At 38.3% G+C, this 19,942-nt stretch overlaps 2 protein-coding genes across 3 annotated transcripts; one reads left to right on the top strand and one right to left on the bottom strand.

Moving 5' to 3' along the window:
• Nucleotides 1-2,067: 2,067 nt before the first annotated feature.
• On the bottom strand, nt 2,068-13,296 carry ptpn23a (protein tyrosine phosphatase, non-receptor type 23, a). 2 transcript variants are annotated; one of them, XM_026283650.1, is made up of 24 exons: nt 13,213-13,296; nt 11,802-11,876; nt 11,364-11,491; nt 11,191-11,267; nt 10,994-11,043; nt 10,325-10,456; nt 10,135-10,215; nt 9,857-9,988; nt 9,694-9,741; nt 9,292-9,407; nt 9,099-9,178; nt 8,797-8,911; nt 8,534-8,599; nt 8,309-8,454; nt 7,812-8,117; nt 7,579-7,733; nt 7,327-7,478; nt 7,055-7,234; nt 4,260-6,906; nt 3,985-4,169; nt 3,792-3,896; nt 3,539-3,677; nt 3,336-3,449; nt 2,068-3,255 (listed from the first exon to the last, which is right to left on the bottom strand). In XM_026283650.1, the coding sequence occupies exons 1-24, from the start codon at nt 13,294-13,296 to the stop codon at nt 2,662-2,664; spliced, it is 5,907 nt and encodes a 1,968-aa protein (XP_026139435.1). In that variant the 3' UTR covers nt 2,068-2,661. The 2 variants fall into 2 exon arrangements, with proteins under 2 accessions (XP_026139435.1, XP_026139436.1); XM_026283651.1 differs by lacking the exons at nt 10,135-10,215; nt 10,325-10,456; nt 10,994-11,043; ... (2 more) ...; nt 11,802-11,876; nt 13,213-13,296 and having other exon boundaries at nt 2,662-3,255; nt 9,660-9,741; nt 9,857-9,945.
• Nucleotides 13,297-14,734: 1,438 nt separating this feature from the next.
• Nucleotides 14,735-17,471, top strand: sc:d156 (Ig domain-containing protein). Its single transcript, XM_026285097.1, has 7 exons — nt 14,735-14,765; nt 15,274-15,630; nt 15,746-16,021; nt 16,163-16,229; nt 16,746-16,827; nt 17,143-17,237; nt 17,411-17,471. Exons 1-7 carry the CDS (start codon nt 14,735-14,737, stop codon nt 17,469-17,471), a joined length of 969 nt encoding a protein of 322 aa, XP_026140882.1.
• The last annotated feature ends 2,471 nt before the right edge of the window (nt 17,472-19,942 follow it).

The raw sequence follows: 19,942 nt of genomic DNA, 5'->3' as shown, positions 1-19,942 counted from the left end.
AAGTCTTTAAAAAGTGTTTTCTCTGTCCTCATTTGTTAAACTCATTTGTATTAAAGTAATATTCTGGGTTAAATAATTTATCAGCCGTATTTGTAGCTTGCTTGCAGTAATGCACTTGGTCTACTCTTTAAACATTATCTTAGTGGTACAGGATTTTACGATTTTAAACTAAATAGCAAACTTAACCTGACAGTAAACAGAAACACCTTGCATTTATTGAAAAGAGCAACTTGATGGAGGGAAACATTGGTAATTTGAATTGTAACATGAGAATAAGGTGGATATGTTTTCAGAACAAATAACAAAACTTGACAAAACAAAAACAATGATTAATTTTTTTTTTTTTTTTTTTTTCATATTAATATTTTCGGTATAGAAAATTTGGGAGGGGGTGTTAAGTTTCACAAAAAAAAATCACAATGCAAATATTGTTTATGATCTTTTTAGTAGACCTTAGTTTCTTTTTGCAATTTATTTTGATTTTGGGGTGAAATTTGACCTGGATGTGGTGTTTCTGTGAGTGGCTGTGTTTGTAAGAGCGTACTGTATACGTCTGAATCTCTGGGTTGAGGTGGGGGATCTGTTTTTAATATTGAAATCAATTATTTATTAGTGAAATTTCTAACGATTTGTATGAAACTTGGCTTGTAGATAAGCTGAAGTGGAGATACATGGTGGTCATGCATTTTTATATACTAACTTACACCAAAATAATATGATTATATTGATCAAGTCAGTTACTGACAGATGTCGGGCAGCAAGAAGGGTGGCTAGAGAAAAGAGAAAGGGAGATGTTCTCATTCCAGTCCTGCCTTAAACACATGGAAAATATTCCTTGGCACATGCTATGATGTCAGAGAAATGGCAAAAAGCAATCATTTTCACCATGACGTGATGTATGGCCAGTTATCGCTCAAGAACAAATGTATGGCTAGCAGCTGGGAATTGTTCAGAAATATTTACGAGTGGTTAAAACTTGTCACATGATCAGATTAACCACATGAGAACAGAGGTCTGAGAGAAGACAATGATTTATAATCCTTTCCGCGACCATACTGAAAAGCATAATTTAGTTGATGGCAGGGTCGCTGCAACGTACAATGGCAGTTTTTTTGTGAGGAGTGAAATAGCACCAAGCTCCATTGTGTTGATTCTACTGCTCGCTCTGCCTTCCCAGAGGAGCGCATTCCTAGACCTGATCGATGCATGCGGTATTGAAGTGAAATACTGCTGTCAACTTGCTGTATCTTACTGCTGCTGAAGTAGAGTTGGAGGATGTTTAAAGCGATGTGAAATGCCTGAATGTTGCACTGTTTCTTAAGATGGGGAGGGGCAGAGAGAGACTGGGTGTAAATATTGTTTTGTCTTTTTTTATGGGGGCCTGCTCTGCCCTCTTCTCTGTCTTTCCCAAATACACTACATAGTGTAATCAGACAGTAGAGGATGTAACTAATGCTCTGATCTATTTTTAACACGGGAGAAGAAAAAAAACTTTGTACTAATTCGCAAATAAAAAGTCTTTAAAAAGTGTTTTCTCTGTCCTCATTTGTTAAACTCATTTGTATTAAAGTAATATTCTGGGTTAAATAATTTATCAGCCGTATTTGTAGCTTGCTTGCAGTAATGCACTTGGTCTACTCTTTAAACATTATCTTAGTGGTACAGGATTTTACGATTTTAAACTAAATAGCAAACTTAACCTGACAGTAAACAGAAACACCTTGCATTTATTGAAAAGAGCAACTTGATGGAGGGAAACATTGGTAATTTGAATTGTAACATGAGAATAAGGTGGATATGTTTTCAGAACAAATAACAAATTTGAATGTGTGATGTACAGCATACTTGGAAAATATGTAAATATTATTATAATTTTGTTTTAATTTAAATTAAAAAAAAATAATAATTTTTGAAAAATTTTTGAATAGCCCTCAATAGAGAAAGTTGTGTAGTTACAGCATCTACCAACAGGGGCAAATGGGTCCTTGCTAAACCCCCAAATCTTATCCTCTTTTCATATTTTTGCTATTTGCTATAAATATCTATATATCAAATGAGACCAACATCTTGACATCTGTTTAGATTTATTTACATAGTTCAAAGAAAGACAAGTTAGAATCAACTCATAAAAATGCTATGATTTCTGAAGTGATTCAGAAATTTTAGTGTTTTAAGTATAACGAGTACATCAAGTCATATCAAGTTGTATTTTCATCACCAGCTTCAATACGTTGCAGATCACTGTAGCTCAAAGACAGGTGCAGTGACTAATAATATACAACCCACAGTGCAAGCAGGATGTGTACAAAGTGTGAGATGTCGTCGCTCAGTAAAACTGATAATGACAACAGTAGCTTCAATGTCAGTTTTTCTATCACACTGTTTCCATTCTCAATGTTTGCATTTTTGGTGTGGACGCAAATGCCCACTGCAAAGGAACCAACATTCAGGCACCTGACAGGCAATCACAAACACCATGGCATTAGGAGTGCATGCTAGAATACAAAACCGGATTTACTGAATGTAACCAGGATCAGAGCTGGAAAAGTGGCAACTGAAAAAAGACTTCATGACACAAGTGGACAAACAGACACACAGTGATGAGTTCATAAGAGGACTGCCTGTGGGGGAGAAGATAAAAGAGAGCTTGGTTATGTTGTTTCAGCTTTTTTTGAGTGTCCATAGAGGATCCAAACTACTGAGCGGATCGTCGCCCTCTGGTGGTCCCTGCAGGCCTTTGCCCTCTTGCGGCTGAAGGAAGCTTTGCTTGCTAATACGTTGCTTGCCTCGATGGACACTGTCCAGAGTGAAGGCTTCAGGTGTGAGAGAAGCAAGCAGATCTAAAGATGAGGAGGGGGGCGGAGAAGGAGCATAAAGCACTGCTTCAGTCGATGGGTGGTGATTTGAGATGGGAGATCCAGGAGTGGACCCGGTGAACCCATTCCCTTGGCCGCTAGGAGGCGAAGGTGACTGTGTCTTGCCTGGAGAAGAGGTGCAAGAAAGTGGGGGACTAAGGGAATCAAGCATAGCTTCATAACAAAGCGTGTCTTGAGAAGGCCGAAGTGACATATCTGTAAAATCTGGTTCCACTGTGCTTGCCGCTTCAGAAACAGAGGGCATCTGGTCTTGGTTGGGCTCTTGTTCATGATCAACACTGGGTGGTCGAATGCTAAGTTTGGCCACGGTGGCCTGTATGGAACTAATAGGCATGTCTCCTCCCAGAACAATGTCCTGAGATTCCTGTCGCGAGTATGTCTAGAAAGTCACAAAATATTACATAATCACACTGATGTTTGGTTTATAAAAAGACAAGGAAATAAGAAAGAAGTTGTTACCTTTAACGCAATGTTATTTGGGGTCCTGGTGCAAGGGGATGTAATAATGCCATGACGTTGCAGAACCTGCTCTGTATGTTTGAGAACAGCCTCATAGCAAAATTTGAGATGAAGCTGTGGAGGTTTTTTAACAAAAGTACCATTAAATTCTATCAACTTAACACTGTGCAAAATCTCAACCTTCTTTGGGAGAGTACCATTACCTTTTCTTGCAGCATGTTCTTCCTCTGCTGCCTCATCTTCCTCACCAGCTGAATCAGGTCAGGTATACCATTGCCAGCCTCAACTTCTTGCAGCGCTGCATAAAGCAGACAGAAGGCACCAGTACGGCCAACACCAGAGCTATAAAAAACAGAAACAATATGGTAAATGTACTTGTTATTTTTTTATTTTGCTTAGCCTCGTCTATGTGTTCATTGTAATTTGTAATGTCCTTTATGCGTTTAAGTATGGTACCTGCAGTGCACTACGACTGGAGTGTGTAGTGGGCGCTGAAGCAGGTAATGTCCATGGACTTCTTGAATAAAACGGATGAGGTTGCTTTTACTCTCTGGAAGGCCCCTTTTTAGGAAAAAATACAAACAAAAGTTATTAGTGTTCTGATAGGTAACAATTTTAAGAGATTGACTGTTTAAGAATGAGTCCTCACAGTTCAGGCCATGAAGTAAACTGAAGGTGTACGACAGTGCGTCTCAAACTTTGGTCCCGATACTGCAGTCCTATCATGCGCTCTATATGTGTAGGAGTACTCTTCTGAGTAGTCAGGGTAAGAGTGATTGGCCCCTGAGCAAGTTGTTGGCCTCTCTCTGATGGAAAGTATCGCAACACCTTTTGCTAAGAATAAAATAAAAATAATTGTAAATCACATTAAATAATGTCAAAAGCCAATGTGATTCTAGAACTTTTCAGGAAAAGGAGATTTACCTTTTCCAATTCTTGCTCAGACACTAGCATGACGATTACAGAAACTTTCTGCTCATAAACCATGAGCCAGAAGTCAGCTGCAGTGCCAGTGAGGGGAGCCTGTGTTGCAATGAGCCAGGGGCAGTATGGAGACAGGTCCTCAATGAAACTTGCATTGATGTAATCATCTTTACCGGAGCACAAGACAACACGATTGCAGTCGTAGGGCATAACATCCTGATGCCGGTTCTTCATGGTATAGCAACGAGCAATAGCGATAGAGAGCTGGCGAGTATCCTTCTCCTGCTGCTCCTGCAGTTCTTTCCATTGAGCGTCAAGTTTTGACAGACCTCCTTCCCCTGTCGGGCGCTCTAAGGATTGAACGGTTGATCTAAACCGTTCTAGCTGTGCACTGAGTTTCGAGACCCTCTCAGGTGCTTGGTAAGGGTCACCTTGGATAAGCCTCACACCCTCTGCTTTTTTTCTGTGATGTTCCTTCTGAGGGTCAGCTTTTGTGGGTAGTAAGACATTATCCTTGGTGCCTCCATGCTGGCTCTCTGGGCTTGAGGAAAGCAAGTCATCAGTACTAGAGTTCTGTCGCTGAAACAAACTGGAGTCAGATGGAGTCATGGGACCAGTGGGTGTTGGAGCCTGAACTGAGGAATGCGGCAATGTTGCTCCTCCAGCTGGGGCAAGAGCAGGAGAAGGTTGTTGGGTGACCATACCAAGGGAGGGAGGACCAGGAGAGGGAGAAGGTGATGGGGCAGGAGAAGGTAGCACATGAGGCTGTGGTGCCCCTGGTGCTCCTGAGGATGGAGTTATCATGCTTTGAGGCCCTGCAGGAGTAACAGGTACTGGATGCTGCACTGGTCCAGGAGGAATGTTCACACCTTGTGGAACAGCATAAGACATTGGGCCTCCCGGGGGCAATTGTTGCGGGGCTAAAGGCTGTGAAGTGGGTGGTTGGGACCGAGGCTGCACAGGAACAGGAACACCTCCTGGAAAACTCAAAGGTGCAGAGCTAGGAGGAATTGTTGGCTGAGGTTTGTAGATATTGTGAGGGAGTGCTGGAGGAAAGGATTGGGGAAGGATTTGAGGATGAGGGTGGTTTTGATGCTGTGAAGGAGTAATGGGGTGCATTTGAATCTGTGATGAGAGAGGGCCATGCGGTACCGGAGGTTGAACAGGAATATTAGCCCTCAGAGGGAATGCTGGCTGTTGGCTGGGTTGGATCATTTGTGATTGGGGGCAATGAGATAGCGATTGGGAGACTGAGGGCATTTGTGGATGGGAGGAAGGAGACATGTGAGTGGATGGCACAAGCATTTGTGGCTGCTGAGGAGGAGGCATCTGTTTTGAGGCAGGAGGTATCTGCATATGAGGTGCAGGGCCTAAATGATGAGACGATGGAGGTATCTGGGGATGAGGAGCATTGGGTAATTGATTAACGGGAGGTGTTTGTGGCTGTGAAGCAGGGGGAATCTGTTGATTGACTTGTGATAAGTGTGGCACTGACACAGAGGGCACTTGATGGGAGGAAGGGGTAATTTGTTGATTAACGTGGGCTAAGTGTGGCATTGACATCGAGGGCACCGACTGGGAGGATGGTGGCATCTGTGGAGGTATGCCTGTATGGGCCATCTGGCCCGGGGTGACAGTGTTAACTTGTGGAGGTTGGGAATTCGGGACAAATGAGGCAGGTGGGTAACCCTGATAGGGCTGCCCATGGGTAGCCGGAGCTCCAAACTGTCCTTGGATTTGAGGTTGATGAAAGTGTGGTGGTCCTGGTTGTCTTACTTGGGCCATGTATTGTGGAAACTGAGGCTTAATATGTTGTGGAGGCTGTGGCCCAGGCAAAGGTCTTGGCATTTGCTGTTGAGTTTGTACAGGTGGGTAAAACGGCTGTGGTTGACTTTGACCACCCTGTTGAGCAAACATTTGCTGAGTGTGAGGCTGTGGATGAGGGACTGGCATTGCCTGTGGTTGGCTCATTGGAGCACCAGGTTGTTGCATGTACTGGACGTGGGCTGTCATCTGAGGTGGAGCTGCATACACTGATGACACTGTTGGCATTTGTTGGTGTTGGCCAGGACAGGGCATAACTGCCTGGGCAGATGCAGGACTGTAGCTAGGAATAGGTGTCTGTACACTATCCACTGTAGTGGTGGAAGGTCGGACCGGAGTGACTGAAGGGCTGGATTGGTTCTGTGAAGATGGAGGGCAGTACCCAGGCACAGATGGTGGTGGAAGGACCCGTGGGTTGGGCAGCTGTGGGAACTGTTGCTGTGCCAGAGGAGGCTGGGGAAGACTGTGACTGAAACTCTGAGAAAGGGGAGGAGTTGGAAAACAGGAGATCTGAGCAAGAACTTCAGGAGGTGGTAAATTTGGAGGAAACCTGGGTTGTGTGTACATCAAGTTAGCTCCAGGCCAGCGCAAAATAGAGCTAGCAGTGGCGCCGGAAAGCACAGAAGGATGACCAGATGGTGGAATGGTAAATTCTGGAGGCAGGCTGCGTAGCTCTTCTGGAAGATCTCCACCAAGAGCTAGGATAGCAGCACTCAGCTCTGCCAGTTCAGGGTCATCTAAGTTGGCAGGATCCACACTTTGTCCTTTCTTCGGGGGTGGCTTTGGGGCAGTGGGTCTTTGGGGCACCTTTTTTTTTAGTTCTCTGTGAAATATTAAGCAGTCAAGTTAGAAGAACTAAAAGTAATTGGATGAAACACATTTAACTTTCTATTAAAAACAAGAAAGACACTGTCTGAGTTTCTGTGCAAAGAATTATACAACAGAGTAAAAAGACTGGTGATTGTAGTTACTTTTCCATTATGGCTTGTCTCTCTTCCTTTCGAGCCTTGCAGACAGTCTTGGCTTTCTCCAACAGGCGAGAGGCTTTTGTTTCCAGATCTTCATAAAATTCCTTGCCCTCCTGAGATTTCTTCATTAGATCTTCATAGGCCTCATAGGAGGCCACAAGCATCTGTACAGTGCTGTTCCATCTAAAAAGTAAATAAGTATACTGATGATGCTATGCTTGCTCAAGTTTACTTTAAGTAACTGTCACGTCAATGTTATTTCTTTTGAGTCATACTTATGTTCAGTTTCTGCCAGGCCCTTGCGCACAGTAGCATACTGCACATTGGCTTCTGTCAGTGCCCTCAGGATATTCTCCTGAGCTGTCAGGTTCTGATCAATGTATAATTTCACCTGCTCATACTTCTTAAGCTGTTCTTTAAACAGTTTCTATGGGGGAAAAGACAGCAAAGATAATCTATAATGCAGTGACAAATTTCTAATGCAATCGCGTAAAAAATTTAGTGGCACAGTCATGTAAAAACAATACCTTCATGTCAGCAAGCTCAGTTGTAACCAGAGAAGTAGTGATGTCATCCTGCTGAATGAGGTCTCTAAGTTGCTTTTCCAGGGAGCTTCGTTGGTCCCGCATTTCTTGCACTTTACCCAAAATTCTTTTCATAGTCTGGAGACCTGCCATCTCATCTGAAAATGCCAAAAACTTTGATTCACATGAACATGCATAACATGACCTTAATGTGAATTGTGTCATAAAACACCCACCCTCGCTAAGTTGGGGTCTTGGCAGTGCCTCTCTAAGGGTGTCTAGTGGTCCTCCAAGGAGTCTCAAATTGCTGATATGCAGATTCATGGCCCGATGCAGTTCTGTGTTGGTGAAGCTAGCTTTCTCGTGTGCTTCAAAATACTTTTCCAGGTCTCTCCGCAGCTCGGTCAGAGCTGAGGGCCGTTCTGGTACAGCCTGCTTCCCAGCAGCCTCTTCTAAACTTCGCTCCTCTGCCTCATCCTCATCCAATACATCTCGAATCTCCCGTAGAGAGGCTTCTACATCGGTGAACACACCTGAGAGGACTGATGAGGGTCAGAAATTGAATACAAGAATTTAAATTTTTCTAATGTTTAACTGTACATTTTTAAAGAGCAATTAAATAGACTGAATTGAGAAGCACAACTTGATTCAAAAAGTAAACCTGAAGTATTTAGCTTTATAACTGGTAACATGAAAATTCCATGAAAAAGGTATTAGAAGTGTTGCCACTAACCCTGCATTGACTGAATTAGGTTTTTTACAGTATCAGGTCTCACACTCAACGCAGCACATTTTTCCATTAGCACAGATGGAAGGGTATTATACATCTCCATATTGTCTACTGACTCTGAGTCCAGACCGAGAGAGTCCATGAACTGTCTGTGGGAATATGACAAAGGAGACATTTAGATGCATACTATGTGTTTGTTTTAAATTTCTTTAAGTTGTTCATACTCACTCTAATGTCTCATTCCTGCTGTCGATTTTTTCCATGACAGTCCTTAGCAGCTTTGCCTTCTCTTCACTGTAAATTTGAAAGAAAAAAAAAGAAGAGTTTTTAGTAGTAAAACATTTAGCAGTAAAACAATCCAACCATATTGGATTGCCCTTCAAGTATAACGCATGGGGAACTGACAGTTATCAGAATGAGGAAGTGTAGAATGGTGTGTGTGTATATTTAGATTATTATGGATATATAGATAAAATACTAATTAGTCAAACCTGTAAAGAGATGAAGCCTCGTGGGCAGACATGGGCACCAGCTTGGCAAAAATGTCTGGGCCAGTGACACTGGGGTCTGTTGGGTTTACAGGCAAAGCTTTCACCAGTGGGGCTCCTGTGATGGAGGCAGGAAAGCATTCACTTCTAGAACAGTTTCAAACTTTCAACTCTTGTTTTTTGTTTGTTTGTTTGTTTTTATCCCCAGCAAATCTTATAGCACTTATTCTAGTCGTGCCATATAATGAATAAATGACATCCCCATGCAGTTACACAGCACTACAACATAATGTTGGCCAAAATACCTTTCACTGAGGTCAGTGTCTCCAGAGGTGGCACAGATTCATGGTAAATGAAGTCATTGTCTTTTTTGGCAGAATTAAATCTAAAATGAAAAGTGACATGAGAAGTGACAAATGAGTTTCCTGCGATTTTTTTTAATACAAAATGAATTATGCTGTTTTGGTAAGTTAAGCATAACCATCATTATCTGCTCACTTTCCCCCAATGACATCCATGGTAAATCTAAGGGCTTCCTGTACACTGTCTGGTTGACCCTTAGCCATCTTGATTGCCTCACTGAGTTTGTCTAGTGAGCTCTGAAGGTAAGCAACCTGTTGAAAAATAAATAAAGTATTAGACTAGATTAAAAAGGTTTACAAAACGGCTGGTTCTTTCTGGGTTCATTTCAAACTTATTCCAAAATCATCCTCTTCCTCTCAGTGGTTTAATTGGTGGAAACAAACTATGAGAAATGTTAGCCACACTGTTCTTTCTATAAAAAAAAGGTCCTTTTTAAAGGGCAAGAGGCTAAGATGAGGTTGAAACTTGTTCTCCATGCCAAAAGAGAACAGATGGCCACTAACTGAAATTGAAGACAGAAAAACAGGCATGTTGTACCCTCTCTCCATACTTCTGCTGCTCTTCAGCCTGTTTTCCCATGTGCAACTGTTGAGAGAACAAGGATTTGTTTGACTTGCTTAGAAACATTAAAAGAATAAAAATTACATTCGATCCGCCTGCTCTGTAGTTAATTAAACCTCAGTTTGGACAGAAGACTCACATGAGCAATTGCAGCAAAGTAATAAATCTTCATTTGCACTAATTTCTTCCAGTCTTTCTGTATCTTTCCTAACATTGAAGCGGTTTCTGAGTTCTCCAGAGCTCTGCATGCCTCTTTATAATAGTCCACCACCTGAAGACAAAAAGATTTAATATCTAAACTTATCTTACAGTCATACTGCCAGCAAATGGGATAGCCATGAGCATGCTCAAATTGATCAACGAACCATGGTCTTGAGATGAAATTTATTTGTAAATGGTAGAAAAATAAGCAAGTACCTGGGCACTTATTCGGGCAACGAGAAAGCTCTTTCTGTTGTCCAACATAGATTTTTCCAACAGGCACTCTTGAGCCTGACCCTGAAAACAGCAATTAGAACTTTAGCCCTAATCTACAGCATGGCAAAACAAAAGATGTAAACAAGCACCGTTATGGCAGCAGATGAGTTAAACTAACAAGAGATCATACCAGCATGAGGTTGATATTGAGATTGAGGATCTGGTGACTCATGTCCACACTGAAGTTGTGGCTGAAGTGATCTCTCAGGTAGGTGAACGCTCCAGCAGAGCACTGGAAGTGTGTGCAAGACACTTTCATTCCCTAATAGTGTTGTGAAAAAATTAAAAGGTAAAAATAACATTTAAATACAAGTTAAACTCAGATATTTAGAATTTTATGAAATCTCACTTTTCCCTCTTAGTCACTGCGTCACGTGGCACACCCACAGACTTCTCACAGTCTGTTCGCTGACTGACCCATGCATATTTCTCACAGAACTCACAAAGCATTTTCTCAATCTGGTGTCATGTAAAATGGTGGCGAAATAGCACTGTACACCTACAAAATTCTGTTCTGTAAAATTTTTTGAATTTTACTATTGATAATGTCTTTAAATGTCTTAGCATGAAATGGAAATTCACATGTTTTTTCTATTGCTTCGCTTTGGTCTTATTGTGAATGATTCATCAATGCACATGCTTCATTTATTATTTGTGAAGTGTTTAAAATGGAAATAATTATTTCTCAAACTGATGATATACGAGTAGCTGAATCCGCAATTCCGACATGATGTGCAAATTGCATTAGATTGCATTATTTTTTTAATTGGTGTACGTATGCTTCTCTAATTCAGCTTACCTCTTCGGACACCCTGTTGTCCATGGCTCCCAACATTGAATGGAGTGCTCCTACAACATGGGAAACATGACTCGAATCAGGAAACAAGCCAGGATTTGAACAATACCCTCCTCTGAACACCACAGTAGCTATTTTAATCACAGACAATGCAGGCATTTACTAGAGGAATAATACACATCATTCTAGTACTAACTCACCCAAATTATAAAGGATGCATGCCTGCTCATAGCAGATGTCCTCATGGGTCACTGTCTTCTCAGAAAATATCTCTGTCCTATATATTAAGGAAGAAAAGTGTTAGTAGAAGACTAATTGTCAACAACAGGCAGTATACGAGAAGGAAACATGATGGCTTGGTTAGTGCCCTCACCAGGAGATCGGGACAGCAGCTTCCTGCCCCAATCCCAAAGGCACACGACTCTGAAGATAGTGCAGTTGCCCAAAGTACTTCCTTAAGGTGCTGCAGCCTTCAAAGTCTCGTGTGACATTCACAGCACTCTAGAAAGGCAAGATAATGCAAAAGAATATACAAAATCTATAACCATAGACTTCCCATCTACCGCTTGGTTAACTGGTAGAGCATGGTGATAGAGATGTAAAGTGTGGTTTTCAGTGAAGTGGGGAGAATATTGATTTGATCCCCTGCTGATTTGCCCACTACAAAGAAATGAGGGGTCTGTAATTTTTGTGGTAGGTTTATTTTAACGGATAGAGGCAGAATATCAACCTGCCTTTCCAGAAGAAACACATTATATAAAGGTTAGAAATATATTAGAAAATTATACCGTGAATGCACTGTACGACTAACCTGTCTCAATTGCTCCAGTTTCTTCAGCTGCTCATTATAATTGTCAGGATCTTCACCGTAGTTCTTCAGTATGAACTGAGAAAAGGACAAAAGCAAATAAGGATTTATACACAAAAGAAACAAAGCAGGGGATAGTTCTTATCTTTCTGGCCACTTAACAGGACAATACAAATTTTCAATAAAATACAAATATTAACAATTAAATACAAAATATTACAGAATGATGAATTATTTTGTATTCTTCAAATTTCCAAAATAAAAGTTGAGAATTTCTTAATTTCTGGTATATTTAGTGTATTTATTTTATTTTTATGTCATTTATTTATTTTCCTCTAACAAGACAATTTAATACAAACAAAATTAAATTAAAATAAAGAAAGAAAGAAAAACGTCAGACCAACAGAAACAAACAAACAAACAAAGCTCAACCTTTGGCATTAAAGAGACTAAATATTTAGTCTGGAAAAATCCGGAAAAGCAGTTCCTCTCGAACTTGGTTCACTAAATTATAATAAGTTCTATCAATTTGTTTGCATGCAACTCTGTTGATAATTACCATGTATAAACATAAACAACAACCTTTAACAATCTGAACCTGCTACTCTCCCTTTGGCCTAGTTTGAAAGGAATGGATCTGATAACCACTATGACACAAGCTGATAAAAATTCCTGACTACTGTGAGGAAGCGATGACGAAGCATGATTTTAAGTTTAACACAATAATATAAATATTTAATTCACTGCCCAACAATATGTATCCTCAGGAAGGGACACTGCAATAAATTGCAGATGAAACAATCATAATTTCATATACTCACCCTCATGCCTTATAAAACCCATATGACTTTGTCAGTGTAACTTAAAATGTGTCTTTTGTAACAGAATGTCTGTTCTTTTCAAAACATCAGAGTGAATGGTGACCACAACTGTCACGTGATAGTAAGAATTTTACTGAGTAACTGTTTTGATGTCTCTATATGGTTCTCACTCAATGCCATAATATGTCAAAAGAAGATTTGGAATATAACACAGAAAATCATTCTTAGAAGGTTTTTTTTTTTTTAGTTTTTTTTTTTAGTTTTACACCACTGTACCCCATCCCCATATTCATTGGTAAAAAAAAAAAAATACAATATGAAAATGTATTAAACCATCTCCTTTTGTATTCCGCAAAAGAAATCAAAAATGATTTTAAATGACACCTTGGTAGGTAAATAAAATCTATTTTTGGTTGAACTGTTCCTTTAAGAAAACACAGAATAGCTCACACCATAGCTGAAAAACAAGGCCCTTGGCTCAAACATGAGTTTTGGGGTAGATCACCTAAAAAAAATAATACTGTGTTATTTCCAGTGTGTATTTTAACAGTGTCAGTAGCGTGTGGCTCGATCAGGCCTGTCTGGTCCCTCACCTGTTTGACAGTCGAGCTGAACTCAAACTCCCCTGCCTCCTTCAGATCCAGCCAGATCATCGGCATTCGCGGCACGGCTTCCATCGCAGCCAACGATGTCGCTCAGCCGCCTAAAGTAGAATCGTATTATAGAGATCACGCACCTAAAAAGATACCTGCGGAATTATTATTTTCAATTTTACAGCTCTGAACGACTGTGTCATGTCCCCATTCACACCCAAACAGGAAGCGAATGCAGCTTCCGGAAGTGACGTCATTATAGGTGACCTCTGATTCTGGGAAATGTAGTTCTGCAAAAAAAAGCACACATTTTTGATGCTTTATGAAGAATTATTTAAATATATCATTTAACTTTAATATTGCCACGTTTAGCTTAGTTTAGTTTTTTACTGTAAATGTCTTATATTAGAGATGCGACCATGTTTTTTCTCGGATCATATGTATTATGGAAAAGGAAATGTGGTTCTGTTCTGTGCACTGCTGCATACTGATGTCTGTTATTCCACCTAAAAATGTACTGGTATACCTAGGCTATTGCATGTGTAAAAACTTTATTAAAGAATACTGTGTTTTAAAATAAAAAAAAAGAATTCTAATAAAGTTTTAAAAGCTTCATTATTTATTTTTTTATACATTAATGTGTTTTTTTTTTTCTACAGCTGGAGTACCTCGGTTGTGTTGTTTCCTAATAAGGATTTATATTATTTTACACACTGCATATTTTACCATGGAAACCTGAAAGACTATCGTTGTCATATTGTGTGCGATTTTTTTCAATTATATATTTTTATTTTTTTATTTTCTTTAAAGGGTAGACCTAAGCCTATTTTTTGTTGTGAATGTCCCAACTGAGGAACAGGATGTGAAAATTCAAGATAAATGTCCATGTAATATGTTTTGGTTGCGTTTGTGAGTAAATAAAAATGTAGATGGTTCTTTAAAATAGGTATATAATATAATAATATCAATACATTAATATTCTCCTGTATCAAAACGTGTTGAAATCGTATTGTCGATTTTTTTGAAGTAACGGTAAAATATTGTGTCGTGACGAACCATCTGATTTACACCCCTACAAATTATGTAATACCAACAGTAATAGATTAATTTATGACAAGAGTGCACCCTCAAAAAATCTACATCATAACAGGAGTCCTGACCTTTGTCACAAAAAGCCTTTGCCTTTTTCCTGATCAATTTAAAGAAATCATCAAAAATATCAACTGAAAGCTTAAAATCTCAAAATTCATCACGTGGAAGCCATTTTAAAATCAGACGGGGCATAACCATGGAAATACATCAAAATCATGTTACAAAATGTTTTCGTTCATGAATTATAACAAATGAAGTTTAGATTGTGCACTTTCACATCTATGTTCAAATGGAGGTGACAGTTGAAGGGTTAAGAAGGAAATAATCAACATTTGTCTGAGCAGCTTCTTCATTTTCTCTTCTTGTGTTTTGTCTTACACTCCACACAAAACCTCTTCTGTAAGCTAAATAACTGAAACTGTGAAGTGAAATGCTGCAAATTATTCTGCTTCTCCTGCCTGGTAAGAAAATATGTTCTTATGCATTTTGTTTGTTTTCCAGTGTTCCTCTAATTCATTTCTAGCTGATTTTAATAAACTGAAAATTGACAATGTAGACCAAATTCTGGGGTGTCTAATAAAACTGTTGCTATTTTGTGTTCTTTTTGTTTTAATGAAAAGTTAAAAAGAAAAGATTGAAAAGATTTTATTATTACCTGTTGTATTTTGCATCTGCTTGTTTTATTAGTGACATAAATATTACAGAATCTTGAATATCATCGCTTATTAATTTATGCCATAATTTTTCTTTATTGAACCTTACAAAAAAAATGCATTTAATGTTGTTTTTTTTTATGTGAGCTCAGACTTTTGGATGTTAAATAAAAACATGTACAATACAGTAAAAACTGCCACAATAGATGTTCTAGATAATATCTCAAATGGATATTGTGTCAAAAGATGTTTTAATTATTCATTTGAACTATCTACAGTAACAAATATTCTAATTAAAGCATTCTGTGCTCCTAAGGTGTTGTCAGTGTTGAGTGGGGTGTGAGTTATCCTCCTCCGATCTGTGCTGCGAGGGGATCCAATGTCACTATTAACTGTACATTTATTTATCCACATGGATATACCGTTACGCAAGTGCGATGGTGTTCAATGAGATCAAACACTGGTCATTGTCATAATCCGCCATATGTTTATGATAGTGGAGAAAACAATAATCAAATCAACTTTCAATACATTGGAAACAAAACCTCGGATTGTTCACTTTTGATCAGTAATATTAATCAATCACATTCTGGAGTGTATAAGTTTAGAATTATAACCAATGAGGAAAAAGAACGTTGGACAGGTGATCCTGGAGTGGATATTTCAGTACACGGTAAATATAAATGTTTACTCTGAAAAATTACTTGTTGTTGTTGTTTGTTAGTTTTAGTAAAAGGAATCTGTCAGTTTCATTATGGAGTGTTTTTTTTATTATTATTATTTGATAGATTTAAGCGTGTCCATGTGGAGGTCAAGAGAACATGGAAGCACAAAACCTGGAGACTCTGTGAATTTGACATGCACTCTCAACTGTTCTGGTAGTTTAGCTGAGGTTCAGTGGTTTAAGAACGGTGATCTGATTCATCAGTCAGATCCCGTCCTCACTTTCAGCAGAATAACCGCTAAAGACTCTGGGAATTACTCTTGTTCTTTGAGACACTTTAAAACAACTGTGTCTGAAGAATTTGCCATTTACAGTGAAGAATTTACCATTTACATTGAAGGTTTGTTGAACAGATAAATATTTGAACACTTTTACATCTAAACAATCATATTTATATTTGGAAAATGCAAGATTTATTTCACATACTAAAAAAATAATTTTAATAACATTTTGTCTTCAACAGATGTCACCTGGTCCCCAGTTCTGATTATTGTGGTGTCTATATTCTCACTTGTTTTCATCACTGCAGCTGTGATTCTTATAAGAAGGTAGGACATTTAGATTTGCTTGTATTTGCACACACCAATATATTATAAATCTCTCAGTTGCTCTATAGTCAGCCTAAATTAAATTATTTTTTTCTTTAGAAAGTACAAAAAAAGTCAATTTAGTGTAGCTGCCAGGGGAGTTTTGTAATGCTGATGAGGCCAGTGGTTAAGACTTACGACACAAAGTTGCCAAAACTGCATGTAGCCTCAATCAATTGTATTGTGTTATTCTTATAGAGTTGCATTGTATCAAATTATGTTTTAGGATTGAAGGAAATAGTGTAAACTTAGTGAATAATGTTCTTGTAATTCTCAGCCAGTATGTTGTCAATTTTTCTACAATTTTTTCCCAACATAATTTCTTTGTTTCTTGATTCATTTAATAAGGAGTAATGAAATAATAATTGTAAATATTTCTGTCAGAATCAAACCCCTTTCCTGAAATCATCAAATATTTTTATGTATGAGCTAAACTGTGGTATTTATAATATATTTCTGTCACATTTACTCTAGAAGGAAAGCAAAAACTCAAAGAAAACCAACGGAAGAAAGAAAAGAAGAAGTCCAGGATTCTCTTTACAGCCCCCCTCAAAAAACTGTAAATATATTCGTAAAACCTAAACATATGAAAACAAACAACATTTATCAGACACTTTTATCCAAAGCTTACAGTGCATTCAGGCTAAATTTTTTTTTTTTTTTAATCAGTATGTGTGTTCCCTGGGAACCCACAACATTTTGCACTGCTAACACAAGTCTCGTTTGGTCAACCAGTTTCATCAAGAAAAAAAAACAAAAATAAAAAAACACACTGGTTATGCTGAGCTAAGCTGGTCTTTTCAGCAGGGTAGAAAACAGAAAAAAGGATGAAAGTTGCAGATAAAGACATGTTTTTGTATCTGTTTGCTGTCAGGCTTACACAAACCTACCGGAAGCCAAGGATATACAGCAGGAAGATGAAGTAGAATATTCATCTGTCAATATTAAACCCAGACAAACGATTCAAATGTGAGCATTCAATACACATATAACTGTGGTCAAATACATACTGTAATTGCTTTATTTAATCTGACCAGTAGTTATGGAGGTGATGCAGCACAATTCATCATTTGAAATCATAATTATTTACGTAATATGAGTTTGTGAGTATTTCACTGATATAATCTCCTATATTTCTATAGGTCTGTAAACGCAGAGAAGCAGGATGATGCCACCATCTACAGCGCAGTGATGAACAGTTAATCTTGAAGTGAAGATACAGTACTGTACTGTAACATGTTTGAGGGTCTGTGGGTTTTATCTTTAAAATGTCTCTGGCTAGTTCTCTTTCTTATGTGCTTCATTTGAACAGTCTTAAAAACATTGAGTTGCAGCTGCGTTTGGAGTAGACAGAAAACTTCTCAGATAATCATTGCTTGATAGCTACAAACAGTAAAAAGATGTATGTACACATTTGCACATGGCCTAATTATGTGTACACTATGTGTGTGTTTCTCTAATTTTTAGAATGTAAGCTTTAAAGCTCATAGGAAGTCTTATGATTATGCATAATTAAAAGTCATTGTTAAAGTTGCATCATTTTTTTTTAATTTTAATTTTATCTACAGGATTTAATGAATTTGAATGATTCTAGATGCATCCTCTGCAGGAGAGAAAATATTCTTGTTCACATTTTGGTTTTGTTGAAATGATTTTAATAAGTTTGCCAAGATATTTAGAGAATTTTATTTTTTATTTTTGAAATTCACTTCTCTGTCTAGCCACCTGGGAGCAGCATTGGTCTTTGTAACTAACCAGTCACTATTATTTTCTTTAGAGATAGTTGAGGAACCTTTCATGTTACTATATGTCCTTATAATCACAAATGGTGTAGGATCAAACTCTCTGATCCTTTCATTAGAGAGGAACAATTGTAAATGTTGCTCTCCAATGAAAAAATAATAGAGTGTTTGATCTTACACCATTTGTGATATCATTTTAATACTCTCATGGTTTCATTGGTTTGTAAGATAAATTTGTAAATATTTATTTTTCTGTATAGGTGAAAATAACATTTTGTACTCGGATAGAATAAATGACCTGTCATAGGAATATTAGCAAAACTGCATAAAGTCTTATGCAATTTACTAGATTCTTATAGCTTTTTTATATTTGCAGTCCTGAGGGGAGGTTTCACTGGTGTCATCAGGATGTGTTGTGGAATATGTATAGTTGATTTATTGCTTTTGTAGAGGACTGCAGTCTTAAACAGGCAGGTTTGCTGTCGAAACAGAGAAAAGGAAATTGTGAGTCATTTTTTCAGGAGGCATAAGGTGCTTTGGTGATCATGGCAATATTACATCTTACCCAGATCCAGTTCACAGTGAAGCTCCCACAATAAATTAAAACCAACAGCTCTTACTTTATGAGGATATTGCTCTCTGAACAGAACAAATATTTGCCAGTGTCTGTTACATACGTGGATTTATTACATGCTTCTTGATTCTGGTCAAAGGTGGCAATGAGCACTAAACTATTGATCTTTTTCCTAGACAAGTAATTTTCTTTATAGTTTCATGTCTTCTTATAAATATCTGAAAAAAAAAAAATTACATTACCACTCAAAAGTTTGGGTTTCATAAGATTTTTTTAAATGTTTTTGAAAGCTGCATCCTATGCTTACAAAGGTTGCATTTAATTGATCTAAAAATACAGTAATAACAGTAATATTGTTAAATTCAGTATTAAGAACATTACTTTTTAAATTCTGTTTTAATATTCTATTGCTGTGATGGCAAAGCTGAATTTTCAGCAGCAATTACGTCAGTCTTCATTGTCGCATGATCCTTCAGAAATTATTTAATGTTGAAAAATAATTTCATGAATAAATTAAAACCAAAAAAGAAGTATACTGCTTAATATTTTTGTAAAAACTGTGACATATTTTGCCAGGACCCTTTGGTGAGAAGACGGCAGCATTTATTTAAAATTGAAATATTTTGTATAAAACAAAATTAAATTAATGAGGATGTAAAGCATTATAAAATATCATAAAAGTCATGCATATCTGAAGTCATGTGATAGTTTTGTGTAAGTAATAAACTGAAATCCAGTTTGGAGCTGCGATTAAAGATAAATGGGATTTCTAATAGATAGTTTCATCTGTGTATTATAGATTTTGGACAGTAGAGCTCTGTCTTGATCACCCTATTTTGCCTTTTCTACAGCCTTTGTTCTGTGGGTTTATAATTGGATTGGCATACACAAGCAAACTGCCTGGAGAAGAGCCAGTTACAATGTTGTCAGTTCATTTGCTGCTTTTAACTCTTCTCCATGTCTATCACACTCTGCTTGGCAACACACTTTGAAGCCCATATCAGACGAGGAGCTGGAACAGAAAGCTGGAGAGATGCTGGTGGAGATGGAGGCCAATTAGGAAGAGCTCCACGCTTTAGCTGCCCACAGGCAAAGAGTGGCGTCACGCTACGGGTTACTGTTCCTTTGGCCCTCAGTTTTCTGCTTGTTAGCCCATCGCAGCTGTTTGCCAGCCTCTGACCTGTCACATGCAGAGTGCTGGCACCAAACCTGAATGCCCACCTTCAGGATACCACCGCACCTCCGGTTCCTTTCTCTCCAGCACACTTACACACCAGTTCAACTTCCTTAGTCTTCTCTCAGCTTTAAAATCCTGCTGGGTGTGTGTTTTGTTGTTGCTGCCTCAGTGGCTCTTATAG

The sequence above is a fragment of the Carassius auratus genome, chromosome 16 (genome assembly GCF_003368295.1).
Source record: "Carassius auratus strain Wakin chromosome 16, ASM336829v1, whole genome shotgun sequence".
In the NCBI taxonomy this organism is placed as follows: domain Eukaryota; kingdom Metazoa; phylum Chordata; class Actinopteri; order Cypriniformes; family Cyprinidae; genus Carassius; species Carassius auratus.
This window is presented reverse-complemented; position numbering and strand designations above follow the sequence as displayed.

Excerpts from the sequence above, each read along its gene's own strand:
- sc:d156 (XM_026285097.1), top strand. The coding sequence starts at position 14,735 with ATGCTGCAAATTATTCTGCTTCTCCTGCCTG. Across the intron at positions 15,631-15,745 it reads AGTGGATATTTCAGTACACG|ATTTAAGCGTGTCCATGTGG; the intron begins GTAAATATAAAT and ends ATTATTTGATAG. Across the intron at positions 17,238-17,410 it reads CCCAGACAAACGATTCAAAT|GTCTGTAAACGCAGAGAAGC; the intron begins GTGAGCATTCAA and ends ATATTTCTATAG.
- ptpn23a (XM_026283650.1), bottom strand. The coding sequence starts at position 13,296 with ATGGAAGCCGTGCCGCGAATGCCGATGATCTGGCTGGATCTGAAGGAG. Across the intron at positions 9,408-9,693 it reads AGCAGAAGTATGGAGAGAGG|GTTGCTTACCTTCAGAGCTC; the intron begins GTACAACATGCC and ends ATTTTTCAACAG. Across the intron at positions 3,897-3,984 it reads TTTACTTCATGGCCTGAACT|GGGCCTTCCAGAGAGTAAAA; the intron begins GTGAGGACTCAT and ends TTTCCTAAAAAG.